A 26,590-nucleotide genomic window follows, 5' to 3' on the forward strand; every position below is an offset into this window, starting at 1 on the left:
AAGCTCCATTGGTCTCTCTACGTTTGTTCAGCTCTCCAGCTATGCACTGTCTCCAGTGTCACCATCGCCTTCGGTCATCTCCATGGTGTCATCGAGTCAACTTCCTCCATGGCTCCTCCTTCCAGTAACACCGATGTGGAGTGCAGCCCTGGATGTGCACAGGGATACCATCTGCCCTTCCTTGTTCAAGGTCACCCCTTGGATTATTCCACCTTCTGCACCACCCTGGACCTTTTTGTTTGGCCCTCTCGGGATTCTTCGTCCTCCTTAGCCTCCATCCATCTGTCGGCATGAGGTCATGCCTTCTTGAAAAGGATGTACTCTATTTCTCCACAAAAATCAATTTAATAGCAAACTTAACACATTTCTTTTCATCTCGTCATATTTTTATTTTTGGGTTTGTTTAAATGAAACATTATTCTTTTTTTTTTTTTGTCTTCCTCATTATTGCTCAGAAAATCGAATCGAATAACCTAGTAGCTGTTCGTCGGTTCTAAGACAAAAGCTTATTCAATATCAGTTAATTTGGTGTACCAAACTGTCATTAAGCAAATAAGAATTAAATATCTACCCACAGGCAGAGTGTGAACCAACTGCAGGGTAAGGCTAAAAGTACTATATGTTAGTGTATTGTAAGCTATAAACTACACGCATCATAAACCCGCCTGTTTAGACAAGTACCTGATATGATGTCACACTGTAAATTCTAATTAGTAAACCTAACTTTAAAAAAGCATGCAAACCGATTGCCTTGAAAAAACCCAAGTAAAGTGATATAAGAATAGTAATTTGTACTAACAAAGGTTTATTTAGTGTTGTAAAATTACACGCAAGTTCTGGTAACTCAGAATCATTATTTTCAACAACTAAATGATTAAGTAGAATATACTATGTGCATATTTCAAACTTCTCATTTAAGTTGAGCTCACTCAAGTAACATTTCCTGCAACTTTGAATTTCTAAGTTGTATTTACTTGAACAGCAATCTAGTTTACTTGCTGAAAGCATGCAAACTGATTGCCTTTAAAAAAACAAGTAAGCGTTACTCCAGTAACTTAAGTGCATCAAACATCCATTACAAATTACTGACAACAATGTTCTATTCTTCACACACATAATTACACATAAATCTAAGGTAGTGACAGTTCAAAGTTAAAGGTAATGTATTTTTTATATTTTTCAATGCAGTTTTAATTTGTATTACAAACATTTTGAAACAAAGCAAAAACAGTCTGATTTATGGTATGCTAAACAGTGGAGGTAGCAGTACGATGAGTTTAACTATGGCAATGAGTTGGCAATTTTGCCAATAGGTTTTTTTTCTGTCCCAAGTCAAGCATCATATTGTAAGTGTTCTTCACAGTATTAGGGTAATCCAAATGTACCAGTAATCCAAATGGTGGTCCAGAAGCAAATGGTTGAGGTGGACCCGGGAGACTGTTCTTTACAGTACTACCCTGAACAATGATGGCAGAAGACACAGGGTCAAGGCAGATAAGATTTGGAGAAGTACTTCTTCTTCAGTGAAAGCCAGCAAGCCAACAGATACTAGTGCCCAGACTGCATCAACATCAGACACCTTTAAAACCAAATAAAAACAATATTAGCAGGGAAATGTGGATGATCAGTTTTCAGTGTTATTTGTCCTGCCTACACTGCCATGCCATTGGGTTAGTTCACCCAAACTTGAAATTTATGTCATCATTTAATCACCAATGACTTTTGTTTATTTTTGAAACACAAATAAAAACATTTTCAGTGAAATCAGATCAATTTCTGCCCTTCAACTGAATGTCTATTAAACCAAAACTTTAGACAGTTGATAGTTATGTCTCTTCCAAAGACTAGAGCTGCTTTTCCACTGTCAGTCCAAACCATTCTTGTTGCTTAACCATTCCATTCTGTGCCAATACTGACATGGTTTAATTTTTTACTGTTCGGCTGTTAACAGAGCACTTTGGAATGCAACATAAATGTGTCAGTTGTTGCCTTAGTAATGCAAGAGTTAAGATATCGTACCTGATGTAAATAGCACCCATGTTATGAAAGATTAAATATTTCTTTTAATTTTGCTATTAACTTGTTTACTTCACTCAAATAGCATGTGTAGCGTGAACCAGACAAATTAAAGATTCGATCGGGAGCCTGGTTGAAACATGAGCCGAATTCCACAGAAAGGCAGGATGTTGTAAATCAACTCCTAGCACCACAGTCTGATAACCAACCAACTCTTTCACAGAACAGCTTTCAACATTAACACCATTAGAACAATTATTGACAATTTCAATTCGAAGAAGAGATTGTCTAATTTGGGGCAAGTAATCGAAGAGATGGACAGTCTGACCCTCACATGTAAAGCCATGAGAGTAAACAAGATCGTTGGATTGACTTCCCCCCACCTAGCAGAACCAGACTGAAATTCCTAAGGAGACCTGTTAACCCCTCTGGTCTTCACAGGGAGGTATCCTTACTCCCCAGAATGGCACAGAGAATGCCTTCCAATGCATATATGCACCAAAATGAACTCAAAAAGACTTCTAAATGGATATCAGTCCATTGCTTAACTCCATATCATTTATGTAACCGACACATTTGATTTTAATGTTTCTAATCACTTATTGTGTATGTCTTTTTAAATAACTCTTGAATAGCTTAAGGGATCATATTCATGTTTAGTATGTGTGTGTTCGAATATTCTTGGCTTGAAAACTTTCTGACCATCAGTTATTTATCAAATGTATCATATTCTTGTTATAGGAATCATGTCCAAATTATACCCTGCAAGAGTGGGAAAATTCGGACCTCGTGCTTGATAAGATAACATATGATTTATGAATGGGTGGGACAAACAATGCAACACACTGAGAAAAGACAATATCTAATTGGTCAAGACAACATTTGAGGTGTGGCCAAAAGGCCAGTTTAAATACTCAGGACACCATCAAATTTGGCTTTTAGCTTTTAGCTTCCGTTTAGCTTTTGCTATCAGTCATGCCGGCTTTTAGCTTTGCTTGTAGTTTAAGCTTTTAGTCATGCTTTGTCATCACTTTTAGCGTTCTTCGAGCGCCGTTCCAGCGTGCTTCGGCCTGCACGCCTGCTGCTACTTAGCCACGATGAGAAGAAACACCACATAGTCTCGTCACACTTTACTTCTATCCTTTTACTTTAGTTTCTTTTCTTTTCCGTTCGAGAGTTCGTGTTCTGAGTTAAGTTTAGTAACGCCGTGTCTCCGAGTCTGACCTCGCGTGCCCGTCTGAAACTTCAACCAGCCCACAACTCTGCATCTTCAGCCAACGCCCAACCACGGGCTTCCCAAGACATCACTTCAACGACTACTGAACTTCCAGCCAATCAGCAACCTCGGGAAGCCCCCTTTTCAGCGACAACAAAGGGAACCCCGTTAAACAGGCAACGCAAGTAACATCCAGACTCACATCTGTACTGGTGTTATCTAATATAATTTTAACCTCATTGAGTAACTCAGTGCGAGGGTTAATTAAGTGATTAATGGTTGTTCATGTCTATGCAATTTCACGTATTGCTGTAAACTTGGGATTTCACATTTTCATTCTCTTAAACTCATTCTTCCCTAACTTTCTATCCTCCTGTAACTTGTGTGAATGTGTGAGTGCGTGTGCTTATGTGTTAGATTAGTTTATATGTCTTAGATTTGTCTAATAAAGCCTTATTCATATTGAAAAGAGAAGTATCTTGTGTTTTTTGCTTACAAGTTAATGGCTTAAACTGCCGATCTTGTTACTGTGCTAATTAATAGTGTTTTCACTATACTTTGGATATTAATATCCAGCGCAGATTTGATGTTAAACGGCTCGTTCAGTGAATCGCTGGCCGTTTCAGTGATCAGCCGTGAAACAGTGATTCTGTTCAAATTCCCTTTAAAATCTTAAATGATTCCCTTTGAGCTAAATTGACCTGTTGCCCTTACACGTGTTTGCCAGCTACAGAGAAACTGGTGGCTAGGCAAAAGAAAAACAACCAACCCTGAGCAGTGACGTCACTCCAGGCATTCTACAGCATAGTTCAGTGTGTTCGGCTAAGAATTCTGGATCAAGAACAGTTAATCAGACCACGCCTAACCAAGTTCAAGTGGAAATATAACTGAAACTGCTCCTTACAATTCATTGAACAGTTTGGCCCAAAAAGTAGATTAATCGGCTCCATTCATATGGATTGATTTTATGTTTTTTTGGTAGTCAGAGATTTGGGTTAAATATCTTCATTCGTGTCATGAAGATGCAAACTTTTTTTATGGGATAGAATGACAGGAGGGAGATTAAATGGCAAAATTTTCATTTTTGGTTGAACTAAGTATCTAGTCAACATTAATCTTTATAAAGGTATCTATTTATATCTTTATCTATTTACAAAGGTAATATACCAGCAAATACACAGGTATTTTTTCCAAAATTATGTGCTTCTTTAAGGTGTAACTATGAGAACTTACAAAGCGGGTTAGTTGTAGAAGTATGTGGGGTAACCGCAAAGTAAAACAGGTAGGCCTCAGATGGGTTTGCACAAATCTGGGTTCTGGAAGTATGAAAAGAAAAACAAAGTTTAAGACATTCAAAAATTACAGTACAAATAGGTTTGTCAAAGTGTCAATAAAGAAGTCATTGACGCTGTTTATTTTAAATATTGTTATTAAATATAATAAAAAATATAGAAAACATTTAAAGGATTAGTTCACTTCTGAATTTAAATTTCCTCATAATTTACTCACCCCCATGTCATCCAAGATGTTCATGTCTTTCTTTCTTCAGTTGAAAAGAATTTAAGTTTTTTGAGGAAAACATTCCAGTGTTTTTCTCTATATAGTAGACTTCAGTGGGGTTCACTGGGTGGAAGGTCCAAATTGCAGCTTCAAAGCGTTCTACACGATCCCAGACGAGGAAGAAGGGTCTTATCTAGCGAAACAACCTCATTGTACTGAGGCTGGTGTTCACAAGATCGCTCTTCAGAGAAGACAGTTGCCACAAGTACTTTTTCTAAATATGACAAATAATTCTTCAGATAAAGGCAAGTTCCACTACTGTTGTGAATTGTAGATTACAGACACATTCATTCCTTGATATTTGCATGTTTTACAATAAAATGAAAGAAAGAAAGAAAGAAAAAAAGAAAGAAAGAAAAAGAAAGAAAGAAAAAGAAAGAAAGAAAGAAGAGAAATTTTCAATACATATCTACTTGAGGCCTTAGTTGTAAAACCAATTCAAAAGCAGCATTTCTTCTGTTACAGTACTAAGTGTCTCAACACAGCAGAGAAATAATTACTGCAAGACAATGAGCTCATTCAGTTTAAACTGTAAATTTGTGATCACGTAATGACTATGATTGTGATGTATTAAAATATTGACAATAAATTGTAAATTGAAAAATGACTTTAACCTAAAAAGTGGCCAAAGCCTCACAGTGTTATAAAAGAGGAAACATTGCCAAAGATTACTGTTAACAATTAATACTATCAGTGGCACATAAAGATTGATTTTAAAACCTACTGTGAGCTCATCTTGACGACTTTTGGCATGTTTTGAATTGTACCTCTGAATTTTTTTATGCTTTAATTTTTAACTAGCAACACATTTTCAATTTGAGAAATTAAATTCAACAAAATATGCCACAAGTTCTGTATTTCTCTAGTTTTTGTTCTAATAGCAGAATAGCAAAGATCTTTGCTGCCTGTTAGCTAACACTGGTGCTGACAAGGAGTTAATGTTAGTCAATTAAAATTGGCAGCACACAGAAAGATACATCCACACACTTATTATTATATGTATAAGTAATCAGTCTTTGTCCAGAGGTAAAATGCAAGCAGTCTCTCTCCTTTTTCCCAGTTTCAGCAAATTCGGCACACAAATTCAAAATGTTGCTTGTTGCCCGTGCGCTCTTACCGCCCTTATTTCTTCTTCTGTTGTTTTGTTGCACATTAGCAACACATTAGCGCACTGCTGCCTCTCACTGGTGAATTAATGTCATCGGTTTTGTTGTGGCTACTTGAATATTTTAAGTAACAGTTACTCATAGTTGTAAGTTAGTTGTTTTACTCACTGTAAAATGGCTGTAACTTAATAAAGCCTAGTAAGTATAACAACTAAGTCAAGATAACTAATTATATCTAAGTAAGGTAAACTATAGGATTTTACAGTTAAATAGTTTAATATGACTTAATTTGTATTTAAAGTGATCACAACTCAATAAAAACATTCTAAGTTACAAATTATAATGCTTTCATTAACATAGTTATTCAAAAAGCGAGTAAATTATGGAGAAAGCGAGCAAAGAACATTCGCATTAAAGAATTATCACTGACTTCACTCTAGCCAGAGATCCTGTTATAATCATCAATGAAGCTGTCCATACACTGTATGATAAATGAATTTCTTACGAAATTCATACATATGCACTTTGTTGCTTATGATGTGAAAACTGGAATGAGATTCATTTAGCATGCCTGCAAAAACTCCAAGGTTTCAGCAATGACTAATGTGGACGCCTCTTATTGGCCATTGTGTTCATAAACTCAACAGAATCATGTGTGATTGGTTAAAATGTGTAACGCTGTAAAAACGCATAAAAAAGTCTGATGAGACTAGGGGTGACCCCGAAAAGTCGACGATTCGATGCTTCGATTCGAGGATTGGACTACCAATCTCACAGTCGGATATTCGCGGGGTTTTATGATTATGCCATTTTGACTATATGGGGGAGCTCAAATGTCTGATTTCACATATAGCCTAACTACCATTTTTCTCCCAATAAGTTAATATACAGTCTATTATGATAAAGCTCTAAATAAGAATCTGAAAAGAAAGAATCTTCAAATAAATTTTATATTCGACAAATATTTCAACAAAGTCAAATGCTACAAATAAATCAATGTATGGGAAACACTGGTAATGTATATAAAAATATCGGAAATGTGTTTAAAAATTTCACCGTTATTGAAAAAAACTATATCGCGATACATATTGATGTTGAATTATTGTCCAGCCCTAGGTTCTAGAACTGCTGTCCTGAAACGGCTGCCTCCGTTATTGCAGGAATGTTTCATTGTGGCCTCCCTATGGCTTCGTTTCAGATAGTTGGATATTTGAGCTGAAGGGTGGAGTGATTAGGAAAACACGCCTCTTCTCATTTAACCAACTTCACAGGAGAGACTTCAGGAGTCAGGCAGCGGCACGCATAAGGGCTTCGCTAACTTCACCTAACTCATTTTTATTTCAATGGTATTTCTTACTTAATTTTCTGAACTTACACAACCGCAGAAATGACTCTACCGTACTCCCAAAGCGTAACGACACTGAAGAAAGTGACCGTCGCGGAACCGAGCACACAGAGTTTCTTGACATCCACTCCTGTCGGGATGAGCGAAGGTTCGACGACTTACCGAACGGTAAACCTCACGGGAGCTCAGCTACAGCCGGTCCAGTACATCAACAGCCAAGTGGAGGGGGGAGCTCAGCTACAGCAGGTCCAGTACATCAACAGCCAAGTGGAGACAGGAGCTCAGCTACAGCCGTTACAGTACATTAACAGCCAAGTGGAGGGGGGAGCTCAGCTACAGCAGGTCCAGTACATCAACAACCAAGTGGAGGGGAACATGATGTACGGGGGTGCGCGATACCTGGTGCCTGTGCAGCAGCGGCGGCCCGCGGAGTCAGTCATGTACCTGAGTCAGGCCCCGCGCGTCATGCAACCTGTGTACTTCCAGAACGTTCAGCGCGTCAGCAGCGTCGACGAAACCGATGTCTACAGACAAGTAGTGTTCATTTTTGCTTCTTTACTTTTCTTTTTGTGTTACATCAGTATCTATAGGTTACATGTCATTAAAATATAATTTAATTAATTAATATATAGTATTTACAATGTAACTGCTTACAGGGTTCCAGGTAGTTTGGAAAAGTGGAAAAAAATAACCAAAATTGTCAAATGAAAAGAGGGTGCTGATAAGATGCTGTCGTGTCAATACAGCTGCATTGAAGTTAAATGTCAGCACATAATGTAATTCAAAAGTTTTAGGTTTCTTTAGCGCCCCCCATGACCAGACATGATTGTACTGTACCAAGTTTTATGAAAAACGACATTGCGCTTACAAGATATAGATCAATTAGTCAATATGGGTCACACATACACAAAAAGATTTAATTAAAAATTTAAAGTGTCATATATGACCATTTAATATGCAGTCACATTTTAAAACCTTACTAGCTAATTATAACTAGACCTACATCTCTCAGTAAAATATGGAGCCTATGCATGCCTATGTATGATCTTATTGTATGCTAAATTTTATGATAATTAGCCTTGTAGAATTTAAATGTGTTGATGTGAATTGGGGAAACTGGGTTTGGTTGGCAATGGGCACATGGGCTGTGCTGTATCTTAATACGTATTGTTTAGAGTTGTAAGTGCAAATAAATAAATTTTTATATCTCTAGCAGAGGTTTTGTATGTTGGTTTCAAACATCTAGAAATGTAAATTCTGTCTTCCAAACTAAAATTCCAATTTCATCATATTTTTTGCTATGAACACATTAACACATTAAAACCAGACTGGTATATAGACTTAGACAAAAGTCAGCTATACAATGAAAGTAGATTTAAACTGACAGTTTGAATGTCTAACCATTTAAATTTAGCTGAAAAACCTGTAATATGCTGTTTAAAATCAGGTTCTGCTGTGACAAAATAACCGATTTGATAACACACCCTGCTATTAATCAGTGTATTTATTGAACTGTATCTTTTTTTTCTTCTTTTTTTTTCTGAGCAGTAATGGTATATATATATAAATGGACTTTTTAGCACAAGACAATGCATTCAAGAAGCCCTTATTCATTGATGTTTTCTTCTGTATTCAGAACATAAATGGACAAACATCTGTCTTCAGCCAGTTATCCAGTCCAGTCAAGAGCCCTGAACCATCTGAGGTAATGAAATAACGTTTACCGTGTATGCAAACAGGCACATGTATATGATCAGTAATGTTTAAGGCAGAAAACTGTTTGTATTCGCTCATACGGTTAGCACACAAACACACACCTTGTTACCCTTGACTTGACTTTCATGCCTTTACACGAAGTACTGTATTACACACACTTTCTTCTGGGTTTGTTCATGCCTCTGGCTTGTGAGCTGAGCGGGGAGAACAAGCTTTGATGTAACCCGGGCTTTAGTGTGTAGTTGCACGCACATATTTTTATATGACAACAATTTATGCTTTTGAGCACAAGTGCAGTACCTGCAGGGTTTAGGGTGTGTCTGACAGAAAGAATGGACTCATTAATTCCCAGAAGATACAGTGTGTTAACGCCCATTTAGATAGGACCCAACAATATTCATAATATTGCAAGGAAAGTGTTAATGGGAGTTTCCCTTTAACGCAACTGTTGCTGTCAACTAGCCTGCAGGTGATAAGAAGATGACAGGTGTATGTTGGAAGACCTTAAATGTGTACTTCCAAACAAACACCTTGCTTTATATGATGAAATATTATTTTAACATGCCACAGAGCTGTCATCACACTAATAACGTTTTTCAAAAGTCAGTGTACTTGTTTTTTCATGTTGTGTGTATCTAAGTATGAAATGAGACTACATGAAGTATGGGAAACAGGATAGGATGTCACTCTAAAATTTCTTTTTTAATAAACAAGTAATCACTTATACATTTCAAAATGTGAAAACAGACTCTAAACTGAAAACCTAAAAACCTGCAGCTATGAAATTTATATTTGTATTGTGCCACAAGGTCAGTCTCTGACATTTATACATTTCCTTCATTCATGAATGTGTTTCAAATATACAAATTCGCAGGTCTTTCAAACATAAATGTTGGTACAGAGCAGAAGGCAAAACATGTTTGCATTCATTTTGTGAGTTTATAGCAGCTTTCTAGCAGCTTTATTTTTAAGATGGTCTGTATAGGTGCTGAAAATCATTCTGTGAGTTTAACCAATGGACGTGAAGGTCTAGTGTGTGCCATGTAAGGCTGAGTCATCAGCCTTTCATAAAGCAGTTTGAAAAGTATTACACATAATGATTTAAAGAGAATTGTCAGGGTTGTGCTTGCAGACATGCTGGGACAGGAGTTGGGAGCTTATCGTCAGCTTCAAGTTTTGTACATCAAGGAGGATTTTGTAATGTGAAATAGCATTGAAGGCTGGTCAAGAGTTTCACATGATGTCATTATGATGTTATTGGTCTTACACATGCCGTGATGAATGCAAAAATAGACCTGAGTTCCTGAGTATTTCTTGAGAAAGAAGTGTAAAACATAACTTAATGCTGAGGTTCTTTTATGTTGAAATACAAGAACTGAAGCAACTATTGTGAAGTGGACTCATTGGTCAGCAACAGATGTGATATAATACAGAAGTTATTATAATTTCTGAGGTCAGACTTTGGTTCAACTAAGTTAAATGACAATAAATAATCAAACATTTATGTGCATTTGAATATTTCATACTAGTTACTCAGAAAAATAGGATTTGAGGTCGTGAGTGGAGACATTTGTCAGGAAGAATGAAAATTTATTTTAAACGATATATATATATATATATATTATATATATATTGTTGTATTTGTTTTTGTGTGTGTGTGTGTTTATTTATTTTTGTGTTTTTGTGTGTTTGTTTTTTTTCTTATTATTTTCAGGTTTTGAATTATTTTAAAAATACATTATGCCTTATACATATTTTCTTTAATAAAAGCATGCATTATGCATTATTATTTTGTTTTGTATTTTTATTTTATTATGGTTTGTTGTTTGGATTTGGATCTTGAATAAAACCAAATACTTTTTTACTTTTTCCCATGATTTGACTGCTTGTCAGCTCATGATTTAGGCTTGACTCTTGCAAATCAGTGACTTAGAGCAAAAATTTGAATGCAAAACCATGTTAAGTTTCAATTTAATGGAGCAGAGGAATTACAGTGTGTACAAATATAATTCATATTTTTACAAGTATAGTCCCTGGGACCATGAGAGCATTTGAACTGGCTGTTTTAAATTCCCAGTTAAGACCTTAAGTAAATTATCTTTCAAATTGAATCTGAAGGAACCAGGATTGCTTGATTATAAACTGCAAAATTACTTCAAAATGTTCAACAACAGTGAAAAAGTTTCTTTGTAATGGAATTCAGTTTATTTTCATTTAGAACAATCGTCACCTAATGAATAGTTTGGAATTATATTGTTTTACAGTGGCTGATGAGAACTGATCGTTTTTTTAAAGGTTATTTTATAATGCTTGAAAAAGTACCTTCATTCCTTCAAATGTTAAATCTCTCATTTTCTCTGTATCGCTCTTCACTGGCTTCCTGCGGTCAGACACAACTTGAAAACCGAGCTCCTCCTTCCTTTCACTGTTGACCAAAGCAATGACCTGCTGTTCTTACACTGGAACAGAGAGGCTTTTGGCTCACACATTGACCTATTTTTGCAGACAGTAAGGTATTGTGGAAAGTCAAAGCCAAAAGGAAATAGTCACAGATTTAGTAGCAATGATTGGCTTCAAACAGTGTCTTCTCATAGTTCTTGCGAATAGGCTTATCAGAAAGTTAGATAAGATATAGCTGTTTCTTCAGCTATGTGTTTACATCAAAGTGAAGGGACACTTAAAGCTACAGTTCCTAATTTCTGGGTAATTATTACATGATAAAAATGCACACCATTTTTCCTGCTCAACCATATGTAAATTTCCAGAACCTGTTTTTTAAAGTTTAATGACTTGAAAATGTATACATTACTTAAACAAAAGAACACAAGAATGTGTCCTGTGTTATGAATTTGGACTCAGTCTTCGACTTTACATATATAATTTATTTGATGAAAATTATTAATCAAATGACACAGCCCTAATTATGATTTCATACTGCTCATTTTTCAAGTTAAAACACCTACAGCTGATTTAAAGGCCAAGCACAAAGTATTTTTCAGATGGTGGGATATATAAGCTGCTATATTAGCTGCTGTAATGTTTATTTTAAGATTACAACTTAATGAAACACTTCCTGAACATTCCTGTGCAGTTAGTCAATGCTGCTGTGGGAATTGAGGGTACAACATTACAACTGAATGGTATTTGCATATAAGAGAAAGTGAAACTAAACTGAAGCACTAAACTCTTTTATGTGCCCTTGCTTGCTATGTGCAGAACCTGCTCCGACTTGTCAGATGCTAAAAGTAACTAATGTCAGCAACTAATGTCCTAATGCCCCAGTGTAGTGATGGGGACACTATACTGACAAAAAGCATCTTTCGGATGAGACGTTAAACCGAGGTCCTGACTCTCTGTGGTCATTAAAAATCCTAGGATGTCTTTCGAAAAAGAGTAGGGGTGTAAACCCGGCATCCTGGCCAAATTCGCCCATTGGCCTCTGACCATCATGGCCTTCTAACATCCCCATATCTGCAGATTGGCTTCATCACTCTGTCTCCACTCCACCAGTAAGCTGGTGTGTGGTGGGTGTTCTGGCGCAATGTGGCTGTTCTGATGTTTGGCTTCATCACTCTGTCTCCACTCCACCAGTAAGCTGGTGTTTTGTTCTCTTTTTTGTTTGTTTTTGGTGGGTGTTGTGGTTAAATTTGTTTTATGTTAGGGTTAGGACAGTATTAGATATAGAAAAACAAATGAACAGAAATTTTATTTTCTGTAGGCCGGCCTATGTTGCGATGAAATTAGGTGATGCACGAATTACATTTTTTTTATTAAACTACAATCACAGTAGTATATAGACTGATTTGTTGAACTTCCAACCCTGTAAGCATGTAATAATTATGACAACATAAAGCACTGACAAATAAGCCTGGTGTAAACATTAATATACAGATCACACAAACTAAAGTAGATTGCAGAAATATAAAAACAAATCTGTTGCTTTACCACACTACTTTAGGTAATTCAGAGTCACTGTAATAAACATATGTAAACATGGGGACTGCACTTTTTAAACACTGTCTGTTAACTTTAGACCAGTGGTTCTCAAACTTTTTTGGTCTGCCAAATAGCCTAATTTCACTAAACATTATGAAAATTTTTTGCTTTTTTAATTAAAATAATCTACAGGGAAAAAACACCAGCATCAAACATTGAAAAATAGCATATTAGAGAGAATGACTGTTATTTTAATTATTCTCTCTGTTATTTGTTTATTATTGTGAGTTTCATGCTGTCCACTAAGGCATAGGACACACAGGCTTCCCTCCTCACCAACGGCATTAAACACCGTGTCTACACCAGACATGAGCTGCGGCAGAATACAGTAAAACCCATTTTAATAATCAGTGACGCTGTCTACGCGGATGATACAGAAGAGCATACGCAGCATACGGTGATATGGAAAGACACAGAGGAGACTGTTGACAAAGGAATTGTTGAAGAAAGTCGTTATTTTTGTTTTCTTCGCTTACAAAAAGTATTCTCATCACTTCATATAACCCAGATTGCATGTCTGATGGCAGATGGAGTATTCTGACGACGACTTTCATACCTTTTATGTACCTTGACACTGTTATTTACTTGGCAGTATATGGGACAGTCACAGACTGTAAAGGACAGTCAGAGGCTCTTCCCTTGTAATGGACCTTTTTCACATATCTGGGTTTCTCAGCAGCAGAAGTCGTCATAATTGGGTAAACTTCTATAGCTGTTAATGGGAGACTAATGCAAATATATTTTTTGCATTTCCATTTTCTCAAATAGCAAAAAAACAAAAAAAAAATCCTCATGATAGTATTTTAATGACTTTCAAAAAAAGGAAAAAAATAGAGAGACTAATAAGGCAGTCAGTAGTGCGAACAATGTCAAATTTACTGTCACTACTATAGATTATGTATTAGAAACATCCTTGCATTAGCATTAACTAAATTTTGTCATTTGATGCAAAGGTATTATAATACAAGGTATAGTGTTATAAATGTTCATATATTTAAAAAAAAAGAAAAAGAAAATTTTAAAAATGCGGCATTACAGTCTTGTGAAAAGGGAAGCCTTTATTAACCTGTTGACCAACAAAATAGATGATTATAACATATTAAAAAAAAAGAAAAAGAATGTATGTTGCTTCCTATCACAGAATGAGGCAGAAAATATATTCTACACTGTTTGAAGGGCTATGATAAACTATACATTGTAGCAGTCGAGTGTTTATTGTCTTCTTGTTTCATAATTCAGAACGTTCTCTGTTTTAATTCAGCTACAGCAATATCTGGGGATTTCCTTCATAGCACTAAATAATGGCCAATCCATAAAAATAATACTTCTCTCAAAAGAAATTTGAAGTAGAAATGATAATCCATTTTATTGTTTTTTAAATAGCATTTCAAATTGCAAAAATAAAAAAATCCTCTGTGCCGTGCCATCAGTGAAGAAATGTGAAAAACTTGGATTTTATTGTTTTATAAATATTTTTTAAAGTTGGCTAACTGTATTGTTGCATCCTACTGTTTGCTGTGAAATACTGTATAACAGGAAAGGTTTAAGTGACTGATTGCAGAACTGCTAACCTTTGGCAGGTCTTGGCTAATCCTGTGAAAACCACAAATTATGCGCAACTGTTAACAAGCTTGGCTCGTTGTTGTTGCAGCTTCAAACCGGTTTCGCACTGCGCTCTCAGTAGTTAGTCCACACAAACACACACCCAGTTAACACCATCACTGGTCTTTCTGCCACAGAATGTGTGGAATGTTCTTAAGGACCGACACACCCACTGTCAAAAACAGATGCTAATGCCTGAAAACACCTGGACAATAGTGCTTCATAGTACTTCACTGTTAAACATTAACTTTTTACTGTGACAGAACAGATACACTTGGATTCATGCATGCAGTTGCTTTTCTGTTGGAGCGTGGCACTAGCAATGTTAAGAACACATGTTTAAATCCCAGGAAACAAACACACTAATTAAATGTGTAGATTGTATGCATTTTTTGCCTGTAGTGTTTTGCCATTATTAATTTCTTATTTTATATCATTTTTTTATCTTTTGATTTTGGGGTGAAATATGACCTGGGCATTTTTTGGTGAGATTCAGACATTCACTCCTAACATTTTTACTTAATGTTGGAAACCAAGGATCAGAATCATGACTAGAGTAATTTCATATGGGTAAAATGACTTACATTTATGTCAACGTGATTTAAATATTTTAACATAAGATCTCATGTAGTGTCAGTTCATTTATAATTCTGGATGAAACTAGACCCTGAATGAACCTTCACTGTGTGATTCTCTCTCACGGATCAGTGGAATCCAGCCCGACCACTCCGACACACCTCAAGCTATAACTATTGTCTAATTTTAAAAGAGAAAAAAGACATCAAAACATGATATTTTACAATAGAAAAGGTGGATACTTTCTTTAAATTTTAACATGACAGATTTTTTTTTTTCATCACAGAATGTAATTATACTATTGTCAAACTCTTTGCATAAGGCTGGAGTTTATTTTTAAGTATGTTCAACTTTATCCACATACATACAGTATACTCGTGTGCCCCACGTTATACACTACAACACCATAATGTTCTGTAAAGCTGTTTTTGAACATTGTGTGTTGTGAAATGCACTTTACAAATGAATTTGAGTTGACATTGAAAAATCAGCAATGCAGATCATTTAAAAAATGCTTATATTGGCCGATCATTTTGTGTATCTCCACCGCTACTAATGCTTTCAAGAAGGTGACAATGTACAGAATGTAAAATTTGCATAAAGACCCTTCCATCAACAGCTTTAGTTGCTGCATGTGTCAAATTTTTTTGCAGCTCCCCTGCAGGCCTTTAATATTTATGGTCCATGCAGCTCCTGGCATGTAGTTTTGTTTGCTGCTTTTAAGAGTATTGTTAGCGAAGCCACTCAGTAGTGTCTGATCTGGATCGATACGCAGGGGTGTGGTGTTTCACTTACTATTCTTCAAGGTGTGGACTGGCTGATGTTTCTCACTCACAGTCTAGTGTAAACAATTTACACATACTTGAAAAAGTTAACCCTCAATTCTAAGCATACATAGACAGAGGTTGTTGGCTTCTTGTGAAGTTTCCTGTTCTTATGTAAGAATCACATTTTGCATGTTTCAAGGAAGAGCAGCGTTGATCCTGTAGCTGATTTGTTTGCTTTGCTGATTAGTTGGTTAGAGCAGCTAAAGTCTTTTGTAATTCAACTAAAGTTTTGCACTCCCACGCAAAAATATCCTGTCTTCACATCCTTTATGCCTTTTTTCCAGTCGGAGTTGGTGGAGACTTCAAGCATTCAACAGGAAGTTGTGGACCTGAGAGAAATAAAGAATGGCCACTGTGAGATTAAGACCGAGGTTATCGATGTGAAACCGGTCGCCAAGATGGACAACCGCTTCTTTGGTGAGCTTCTTGCCGAGGTTTACCGCAAGAACTCAGATATTCACACCTGCATCTCCGAGCATGTGGCCAAGATCCGCGGAAGGTAGAGGCGCTTCTCTTTATTTATTATCAACAATCTAGCACATCCTTCAGAATTTAAAAACTTCGTTATTTCGTAATATTTCCATTTTCGCAAGCTTATTTATAAAATGGCATCCCTCAATTACAAATAAGATGTAGTTTTGATGTGCAAATTGCTTTTCATTCTTAGCAAATTTCTCTCTGTGTGTTTTAGTTGAAGATTTGCACGCAGATAACCCTAAGCAACCATTAACCCTGTCAATCTAGATGATTGAGGACTTGACACATATTGAGAAAACCTATTACAGACCATTATCTTAAAGGAAATCTCATCTTCAATCTGTTTGCTTAATCTGCAGACACTTTCTCAAAGACTCATTAGACTGATCAAAAACCTGAAACCTTTACACCTCGCCCAAAACTATCTAAGAGCAATGCTCAATCCAGTGATTCATGGCGAGTCAAAAGGTTCTGTATTTTACACCTTAGAAATGATTGTGAGAACAGCAGCACCTCTGGACGCCTCTGCTTTATTGACTCATTCTAATTGTTCTCTGCAGGAAACACCTCCTGGACCCCACCATTGACTACAAGGTAGGGAGTGGCAAATCGTTCAGTTCCTGTGGAGTTAGCGGAAAGTTTTCCATGTTGCATAAAGGATTTCAAGTTTCACTTAGTTAATTCTACACCTGATTGTTATGTTTAGCAATGAGAATGGGTCAATGACATTAATAACAATTTAGTACTTTTTCTATGATTCTATTTAATTTTCATATTTTTGTTGGCACTGTCCTGATATCATGCTGAACAATCATTTAAATGAAATTCTTGATAAGAAAACCTTATTAAGTAGCTTGTAATACATAATACATTATTTCTTAGAAAAAATACAGTGAATCTGTTTTTTAATATTACAGAACCATATTGTATATATGTATATATATACTAATGTTAAACTTTTTTATCTAAATCATGTGATGCAACCAATATGCAGAAAATGTGTAAAAATATCATGTGATGTAACTTCCCAAAAAAACACAATATTTATTAAGCATTCAAGATATTTAAAAAAAGAGAGAGATTAAAATGTTTACACTTACATGTATTGTTAATGTAACATAGTAATATAGTTGCTGCAGCTCTTTGTTGCAGAATATATACACTTGAGTTTTTAAATGCATATGTCTGTATGTATGTGTGTGTGCAGGTGGAAAAAGAAGAAATAGAGAGTATCATTCCTAAAGGAGTGTCTGAACTGACTAAGCAGCAAATCCGCTACCTGCTGCAGGTGAGAGCTTATGGACACATTAAGAATGTCTGTCCTGTCCACTCCCACTCAGCCACACCCACCTCTCAGTACACCTCACCCTGAGACACCTCTAACAGCAGTAGATTATTAGTTTATGAGCCTGTCCCAGGAACACATGTTCCTCCAGGCACAACAGAGCCTCACAGTTATTCTGTTTATTTAAAAAAAAAAAATTCTTTTAAACTTGAAACTTATTTCACAAGGGAGTAGGATAAAAGTAGATATACGCAGAGTTTTCAACATTATAAAACTGAAATATGTGCGACACATTTAGTTTTTATTTTAAATTAGTTTGATTAAATTAATTGCTGTCATTTGTTTTATGTTTTTTAATGACCCCAAAATTTGAAATACTGAAAATAGTTTCAGACACAGTAAGTAAGTGTCTTTCTCTCATCTAGACTCGTATAACGGCTGATAAAACCATGCGTCTGTTGATGGCCACGTTCAGCAGTCTGCGAGAGGAGCTAGTGCATATGCAGGACGATCTCAGGGTGAGTATGATTATTCTACCACTAAAGCAGCCTCCTGTCTTGTAAAAACAGTGACCAGTTTCCACTGTAGATATGGTGATGAAACATATCAGGTTCTGCCTCGTGGGCGTGCGTTTGTTTTACAACCCACCTTTTCAGCTGAACAATCAGCTGTAAAATAATATAAAAATATGCCAAACTGATTTGTTGGTTGATTTGTTGGTGAATCTTGTGGTGATTTTTTTTGATGTTTGAAGCTTCTGCTCAGTTAAACATAAACCATCATCGTGTCACTGCAAATACACGCACATCTTTTGAATCGGTAAGCCAACATGATGTGGCCAACAGCTACTGAAGACTACAGCAGCTACGTCAGTGTCTGAGTTTGTCATTTTTACTAATTATTCACTCACTTAAATAATCAGCTGAAGTTAATTACTTATAATTAAGCTTTGTGTGCAGTTGATTGAACAGAAAAGTACAATGAAATACACTGAAATACATAGAAGTACACTGAACGCACTTGTGCACTTAAGCCTGCTTGCATGTGTCTGTGATATCTGACTGGTCGTGATTGGTCATTTGTGGTCTTCTGCTGTCATATATTTTTATGTTATAACAAGGGCTGAATGATTTTGATTGTGATTTTGTTTTTTTTATTATAAAAAAAATTATGTATCAGTATGCCTATAAAACACTACTACTAAAGGTACTGTAAAATAAAATTATTAATATTACTACTACTAAATTAAATAATAATTTTTTTACTATTGTAATATTTTACTGGAAATTTTTTAATATTTAAGAAAAATAATAATATAGTAATAATAACAATAGCAATGTTATGTTTAAAAAAACTGTAAAATTACAGTACTTTCATTTTTGGATCTTTAAATTTCTTAATTTTCAAACCATTTTGCTAGAAAACCACAGCGAGCCCTTAAAGGGGTCATATGACATTGCTAAAAAGAACATTATTTTGTGTATTTGGTGTATTGCAATGTGTTTATGCGGTTTAAGGTTCAAAAACACATTATTTTCCACATACTGTACATTATTGTTGTTCCTCTATGCCCCGCCTTTCTGAAACGAGTCATTTTTTACAAAGCTCATCGTTCTGAAAAGTGAAGTGTGCTATGATTGGCCAGCTGTCCAGTGCGTTTTGATTGGCTAAATGCCTCAACGGTGTGATGGAAATGTAATGCCCCTTACCATACTGTGACGAGACAAAACCAATAAAATCCATTACAAACGAGGCATTTGTTGCATCGCACCGCGTAGACATAAAACCATGTCTACATTTGTGATCAGAGAAGCGACAAACAACAAGCACTACTCTACACTGCTCAAACTCGTGTTTGAATAGTCAGTGGCAAATTCTTTAAATATGTGAACGTACTTACAGACTGTGAGTCAAAAGCGTGCAGAAGTGCCTGCAAAGTTGGAATTGCCCGACTTTATAGAAACAGCCTTTTTGCACAGAAGCATTGTAGGCTACTGGTTCAGGGAAACAGTCCTCGTCCTCTGTAAAATGCGGTGCACATATCTGAATATTTGAGTTGGACTGTTCTGGAACAGTGTTGTAAATACAACTTAACCACTGATTAGTTGTGTTCACTTTCACAACAAAACTCACACCATCTCCATAACATGGCGTCGGCGGCAACAGCGAGAATAAAAGTTACGCCTTCTTTCTTTGCGTCAACATCTGGGCAGTGTTTTGCAAATCTACCCACATCGTGACGTAGACATGTGGGTGCATGTTAGAACGAGCCATTTTAGGAGGGCGTGGTTGACTCTTAACTTTTATAAAGAATATCTCTTTGGATTTGACATTTTAGTCTTTGTAACTTTACAGATCTTCTTTATGCACCAATAGCTTGTAACATTCCAAAGAGAAAGGAAAAATTGAAATCCCATCATATGACCCCTTTAAAGCTTCTCTTTTGTTGACAACAGCCAGTTTATAAGCGCTTCTCATTACAAGAAGGAAAGATTGTTGGCGCATGTTGCCTTCCCAGACGACTCAAACTCAGAGCAGATGCAGAGATGATTTCATGTGGAACAGCATTTAGTGTGAACCAAGACACTCTGAGAAAAAAATCACAATGTTAGTTTTACTCTAAACAAAAGCATGCAGCGCATATATTAATTTAAAGATAATCCAGGCATTTCACAATTTCATTCTATTTCGATTAACAGTGCAGCTGTAATTATGACCATTAAACTGTATATTTCATCATTGTCCCTTTCTTCTCACAAAATTAAAATTAAATAAATAAATAACCTGAATCAATATTTTATTTAAGTTTTGTAGTAGTCAACCTGTCCTTGTTAGCAGACAAATTTGCAGGAAACATTTTGCCTTAAAGTACAGAAAGCATTGCTCCCTTTTAAGCCTCCCTGTAAGCCTATTTTTACTACCTTAACCATGCACAGTCACATGCTTGGTTGCATTTGGATTTATTATGTTCATTTTATTATGCAGCGTCTGGAGAGTGAGAAGGAGGAGCTGGAGAGAGATCTGAGCTTCAAGGCGGATCAGGCTCTGCAATATGACAGACTGCTGGAGACTGTACGTGAGCACAACAGACAACTGCAGGTAGGGGGCGCCACCATAAAACGTCACTCAATCGCCCTTCATAACTTCTGCAAACAATACAATATCAATCACACTCATGACATTATATGATAAATGTAGATCCATCTATGATCTTCATGTGTTTCTTTCTCTCAGGCTGCTGTGAAGGAAAGTAATAATGCTCAGCGTACTCTAGAAAGTCAGCTACTGACCTTGCAGAGCAAAGACCCCAGCAAAGACTTTCGCATTAAAGAACTGGAGGGCAGCAGGAGGGCCCTGGAGCAGGAGAACGAGCTGCTCAAGAAGAAGGTGGGCAAATCTCAAAATTAGCTGTATTTCAATTGCATGTGTTCAAAATGAGTAACTTTTGCGAATGCAAATATTTACTTACTTGCAGCCTATTAAACAAAAATGCTGTTTTTGTAAATATTTAAAAACTTTATTATTTAACTACTGCTTATCACAAAAACTTATTGTGAAAGTTTAAATTTAATTAATTGTGCATGTTGATACATGCACAACTATTAAAAAAAAACCTTTGTCATACACGACACGACTCACAAGAGCAGTTTTCCATTCATTTCCAGCATGGTTCATTGAGTTACAATCTCTGCTGGCATGTTTCACTAAACTTTTCATTAAAAGAACCGACACAGAGTCAGTTGTTCATGATGCAAACTACACTGGTAACACACTGCATATTTGTGTGCAGTGAAGTATGCAGCAAAGGCACCTCAAGTGAAAGATGTTTCATGGACATTTAAACTCAGCACATTGAATTCACACTGCAAACTCACAGCCCAGATAAATCTCTCATCCACTCCAACTCTACATGTTATTTATATTATGTTTTAGTATTGTTGTTAAATACAGCCATTATAAGCAGTCTTGTATCTTGTGTAAACACTAAGGTCATATTTATTGGATTTATCTCTTCCACAGTTGGCAGGGCAGTGCAGTAGTTCCACTATCCAAATCAAAACACAGGAGCTGTCCAGAGAGTATGAACGGATGCTGAAAGATCTACGAGAGGAGAAGGACAAAGAACTCAAGAGTCTGCGGGTAAATAAATTATAAGTAAATAAGGAGGAAATAGGAATAGTCGTTTTGGTTAATTTTCCCAACCGACAACCTCCGAACATTAAATGGTCAATATGAGCATCCCTAGGAGGAAACAAAAAATCAAAAGGTGTGAACGAATGTGTCGAATTGAGATACATTTGTACTCAATGTACTAAATGATGATGGTGTTTCTAGACAAAACCCACTTAACTATGGTAAAGCTGGTATATTACACAGCCTCAAGTTGCTTATTGCTTTTATTAAATGGTGTCATGACTAATGTGATAAAGACTCAAATGTTCAATAAATAGACAACTGTTTCATTCTGTAATATAGTTAATTATCCATATAGGCTGTGTATGGTTGCCAAACAATTTGTGTCATGTACTCTACCGATCAAAAGTTTGGGGTTGGTAATATTTTTGGAATTTTTTAAAATGACTGCATTTTTCTGATTAACATCACATTAAAAACTGTAATATTGTAAAATATTATTAAAATGTAAAATAACTTTTCTATTTTCAAATGTAATTTATTCCTGTGATGCAAAGCTGTATTTTCAGCAGCCGTTACTCCAATCTTCAGTGTCACATGATCCTTCAGTAATCATTGTAATATGCTGCTTTGGTGAAAAATCTAACTGAACCCAAACTTGTGAAAGATGTGTAGATGTGTAGTGTAGATTTCTTCAATACAATCAATGCATATAAAACTAAATTCTATATTACATTTGATGCATATACAGTAGAATATATTTATTTATTCTTTTCTAGACTCAGCTAATAAAGATCCAGACCGAGCGCACCATTACACAGACCTCTGACAGCAGCTTGGAGATACGTATCTCTGAGCTTCTGTCTAAACTAGAACAACGTGAAAGTGTCATCAAACACCAGGAGGAGGTATGTCAACACTATTATACAGACATAAAATGCTTTGACAATGTTGTTTTTAACAAGCATGCAATGCAGTTGTAATCAGATCTGCCATGTGATGCGGATGAGTGACATTTTCCCAATGTTTCCTTGGGTTATGGCCGTCATCACTAACCAAAATTGAACGGCTTGGAAGCCTGCTGGAAAAACATAACGCTCAATGTGTTGAGTCGCTGCCTTTTTGACCCTTTTCTGTCATGCTGTGTAACATATGTTGTTTGTCATTCTGGGAATGCCTCCGCAACAATTTTACATTTAAACCCCGACTTAAACCCTGGCTTAACAGGATTACAATTAATCAAGGTTTACTGTAAAACCCAGGAACAAGGAAAAACATATAAAGTGACTTTATAAACCAGATTTTAAAGTTTTGAGCAGCTAAATTAGTAGATGAACCTAGATTTAACCCAGGCTAAAGATTAATTCAGTCATTCATTCTGTACACTATTTTTTGTTGTTGGAAAAATAGATAAAAATATGAATTCAGCAGACCATGTTGACATGTTTAAGGAAAACAACATGAAGTCTGTTTCTGTACAACTCAGTGAATGAGGATGTAGTTCTTCTCATTATAAGCTAGCGGTGTTCCGATTGATTGGCTACCGAACGCTATCGGCCAATAATCACTTTTTTGATATGGGGTATTTATAAATCGGTTTTTGTTAAGCAGTCTCTATATGGCGGATCTCATGACGTAAGAGGTTTGGCATGACATGCAGCAGCACCATAAGTAGCTAATGCCAGTGACAAGCAAAATCTTACTTGTTCATTATACATGCTAAATAAGTTAATATGTGCTATGATAGATGTGGATTTGAACTGAAAAAACTTAGCATAAATTGGTTCATGTTTTTTTTTGTTGTTTGATAGGTGTGGATTTGAACTGAAAAAATTTTTTTAGTAATTAACTTAAAAATATGTTTGTTAAAATATGCACTGCATGATCAAACATTTAGGTATAATAAATATATTTTTTTGAAAAATGTCTAAAAAATGCTCACCCCCTCATCCACCCCTCAAATTAAAAAACAGATACTGCTTCCTGTGATCGACTTTCTCCGTGGAAAATCCTGAGTGGAGCACCCTTATTAAAAGCAAGAATGTCATCGTTGAGATTCTTTTTTTTCTTCCGTCTCTGCATTACCTCAGCCTCATTACTCTTGAGGAATGTGAATTCCTTGTACAATTGAACAGATAACCTTCCTACTTTCCTAATGGAGTACAGATGTGGATTTGAACTGAAAAAACTTAGCATAAATCAGTCGACTCAAACAGCAGAAGATTGACAACTCCAGTAGTACAACGAGGACTGTTGTTACCAAGAGGTATGTGTGTGATGCATATAAGTACCGTGTGGAAATTAAACTGCAATTTGGTCAGCTGCAATCGTCATTGTAAACTTTTTTTCTATCATTGAACAGATACATGAACCAGTACCCTATTCTGGGACTGCTGGGTGACGACTACCAGTACACACCACCCATTAAAGAGGACAGGACTGTCATCATCAAGAGTACAGGGGTTACCTCGCGGGTCATCTAGATTGTAAGACTTGAAATTGTTTGGAAGGGGACACATTTCTGTAGCTGCAGTGTAGAAATGCCTTTTACCTTGGTCATATATATATAAAATATCAAATGTTTTATGATGTTTTGAAATAAAAGCTTTTAGAAAAGGAGCGCATTTACATAGAGGTCATACAGTAACCAAAACATTCACAACAAATGGTCTAATAAAACTAAAGTCTGGGTTTATTACAGTATATAATTTATTATATTTGATATCACATACTCTGCCATTAAAGAGTTTGAGTTTTTTTTGTTTAAAGAAATTGATACTTTATTCAGCAAGAATGCATTAAATTAATCAAAAATGACAGTAAAGACATTTCTAATGTTACAAAAGATTGTTTTATTTCAAATAAATGATGTTCTTTTGAACATTTTATTCATCAAAGAATCCAAAAAAAAAAAAAAAAAAAACTTTCATACTTTTAACACTACTCAAACCTTTTTATTAAGTAGTTTATTCAGTTTGGGCTGAGTTTTCTGTTCTCAGTGATACATGTGCTTCCTGTAAAAAAATAAAAAAATAAAAAAGGTTACAGTATGAAGAAACCGTTTGCTTAAGTTGCACTAGAAGTTTCACATCTTTTCATACCTTGTCCGGAGCATGAAGTATACTGTTCAGTAGTTAATAATAGATCGCTCCCTGGCGTAGAGGGCCCATGCTAAATTCTACTTGGGCATAATTGAATGAGGCTGTCATTCTGAGCTCAATTTATCATTAGACTGGTCACAAAATAACTTTTTGCCATTGACTTCATTATTTTACACACAATAATAGATGATATTTAATCACATTGCTGCTTAAACAAAGAATTGTCTCACCATAAGCACAACAAATACCACTGAAAATATAGGTGCTGTGATTTTGCACTAGTTATAATTTAAGACAAAATGTTAATTGCAGCATGACTGTATGTTTCAGCTCTATAGCCCAGTGATGTTTCCATCGACACCTGCAGTGCCAGAATGTCTTTACAAAACTTGTTGAGTTGACAAATCTTGTAGTCATATTTTCAGAAAGGATTTTTGGTCTCATTTCTGGGTGTACTTTCTGGGAAGGAAGCCAACGTGTCTGTATCCACTGAGTTTCCACATATTCGCTTCAGAATGAAGACAGACTGGGCTGAAATTCCAAATTGACTACAAAGAAAGTCAGAGAAGTTTGCCAGCAACATTTTATCATTCATACTACCATACAAAACAAATCAAGAATTCTCGAGCTGTATTAAACGCTGGCAGGGGAATTTCCAGAGTTAGATAAAATAGTTATCAGTTAGTCAGTGAATAAGATTACGTGTTCCAACTGAAATACAGCATGCAAATGTGGCGCAACTGTCAAGTGAATTCCTCCCTTTTGTGTTCTGTTATTACCAATCCTTAAAAAACTGTTTCTTTCTGACAGGAATGAACACGAAGAAGATTTAGAGGCCTCCCTGTTTTCCCCGTCCAAATATCATTCCCTTCCTCTCTCCCTCTTTCCAGTGGCTTCTATTGGTGATGGTGGCACTGCATTTTTAGTTTTTATGCTTTGGAATTGGATAATGCCGTATGAAGTAAGAACTAAAACAGCATTTAATCAGCTGACACAAAGTCTTTCAGAAGTATCTTGTTTATTACAATACCGTGTGACTACTGATAGTTATTTTTATATTGTTGACTCATCTCTTCATATAATGCACCACCATCTTTAGTAGCCTCTAGTCAATACTATTGTAAGCATGTAAATATTTGGAGAAAAATGATTTGCAATTATCATTTACCTTGACTGGAATAAAAGTTGAGCATTGTCTGTAATGTAAAAGGTGATTGCTGGTTTTCTTGGTTTTCTTATTCATTTGGGTGTATTAATTATGCAAATTGTATTTTTTTTATTATTATTATTGTTATGTCACAGAGGTGATGCTTTATGTAGAAAATTATGCATATATGTCATAGTGGTCAACCGATGCACGTTTTCAATGGCCCATGCAGATATCTGGAGAGCAGGATGACCCACTATATAGAAATATAAAAGTCTGGGGATGGTAACATTTTCTGATGTTTTTAAAAGTCTGACCAAGGATGAATTTATTTTATCAAACAACAAAAACATAAAAATTGTGAAATATTTTTTTTAGGATTTACAGTAACTGTTTTCTATTTTAATATATTTTAAAATGTAATTTATATCTGTGATGTAAAGCTGAATTTCAGCATCATTACTCCAGTCCTCAGTGTCACATGAT

At 35.8% G+C, this 26,590-nt stretch overlaps 1 protein-coding gene and 1 long non-coding RNA gene across 2 annotated transcripts; one reads left to right on the plus strand and one right to left on the minus strand.

Moving 5' to 3' along the window:
• Positions 1 to 761: 761 nt before the first annotated feature.
• Positions 762 to 7,028, minus strand: LOC109046387. The gene is made up of 3 exons (XR_002010541.2): positions 4,742 to 7,028; positions 4,466 to 4,548; positions 762 to 1,579 (listed from the first exon to the last, which is right to left on the minus strand). It is a non-coding gene; the product is annotated as an uncharacterized LOC109046387 (long non-coding RNA).
• A 113-nt stretch (positions 7,029 to 7,141) lies between these two features.
• On the plus strand, positions 7,142 to 26,166 carry LOC109046106 (protein POF1B-like). The gene is made up of 13 exons (XM_042711096.1): positions 7,142 to 7,777; positions 8,880 to 8,948; positions 16,245 to 16,459; positions 16,998 to 17,031; positions 17,645 to 17,725; positions 18,148 to 18,240; positions 20,708 to 20,821; positions 20,957 to 21,109; positions 21,743 to 21,862; positions 22,636 to 22,765; positions 24,053 to 24,122; positions 24,219 to 24,342; positions 25,768 to 26,166. The coding sequence occupies exons 1-12, from the start codon at positions 7,286 to 7,288 to the stop codon at positions 24,337 to 24,339; spliced, it is 1,692 nt and encodes a 563-aa protein (XP_042567030.1). The 5' UTR covers positions 7,142 to 7,285; the 3' UTR covers positions 24,340 to 24,342; positions 25,768 to 26,166.
• The last annotated feature ends 424 nt before the right edge of the window (positions 26,167 to 26,590 follow it).

Source organism: Cyprinus carpio, chromosome A21, assembly GCF_018340385.1.
Source record: "Cyprinus carpio isolate SPL01 chromosome A21, ASM1834038v1, whole genome shotgun sequence".
In the NCBI taxonomy this organism is placed as follows: domain Eukaryota; kingdom Metazoa; phylum Chordata; class Actinopteri; order Cypriniformes; family Cyprinidae; genus Cyprinus; species Cyprinus carpio.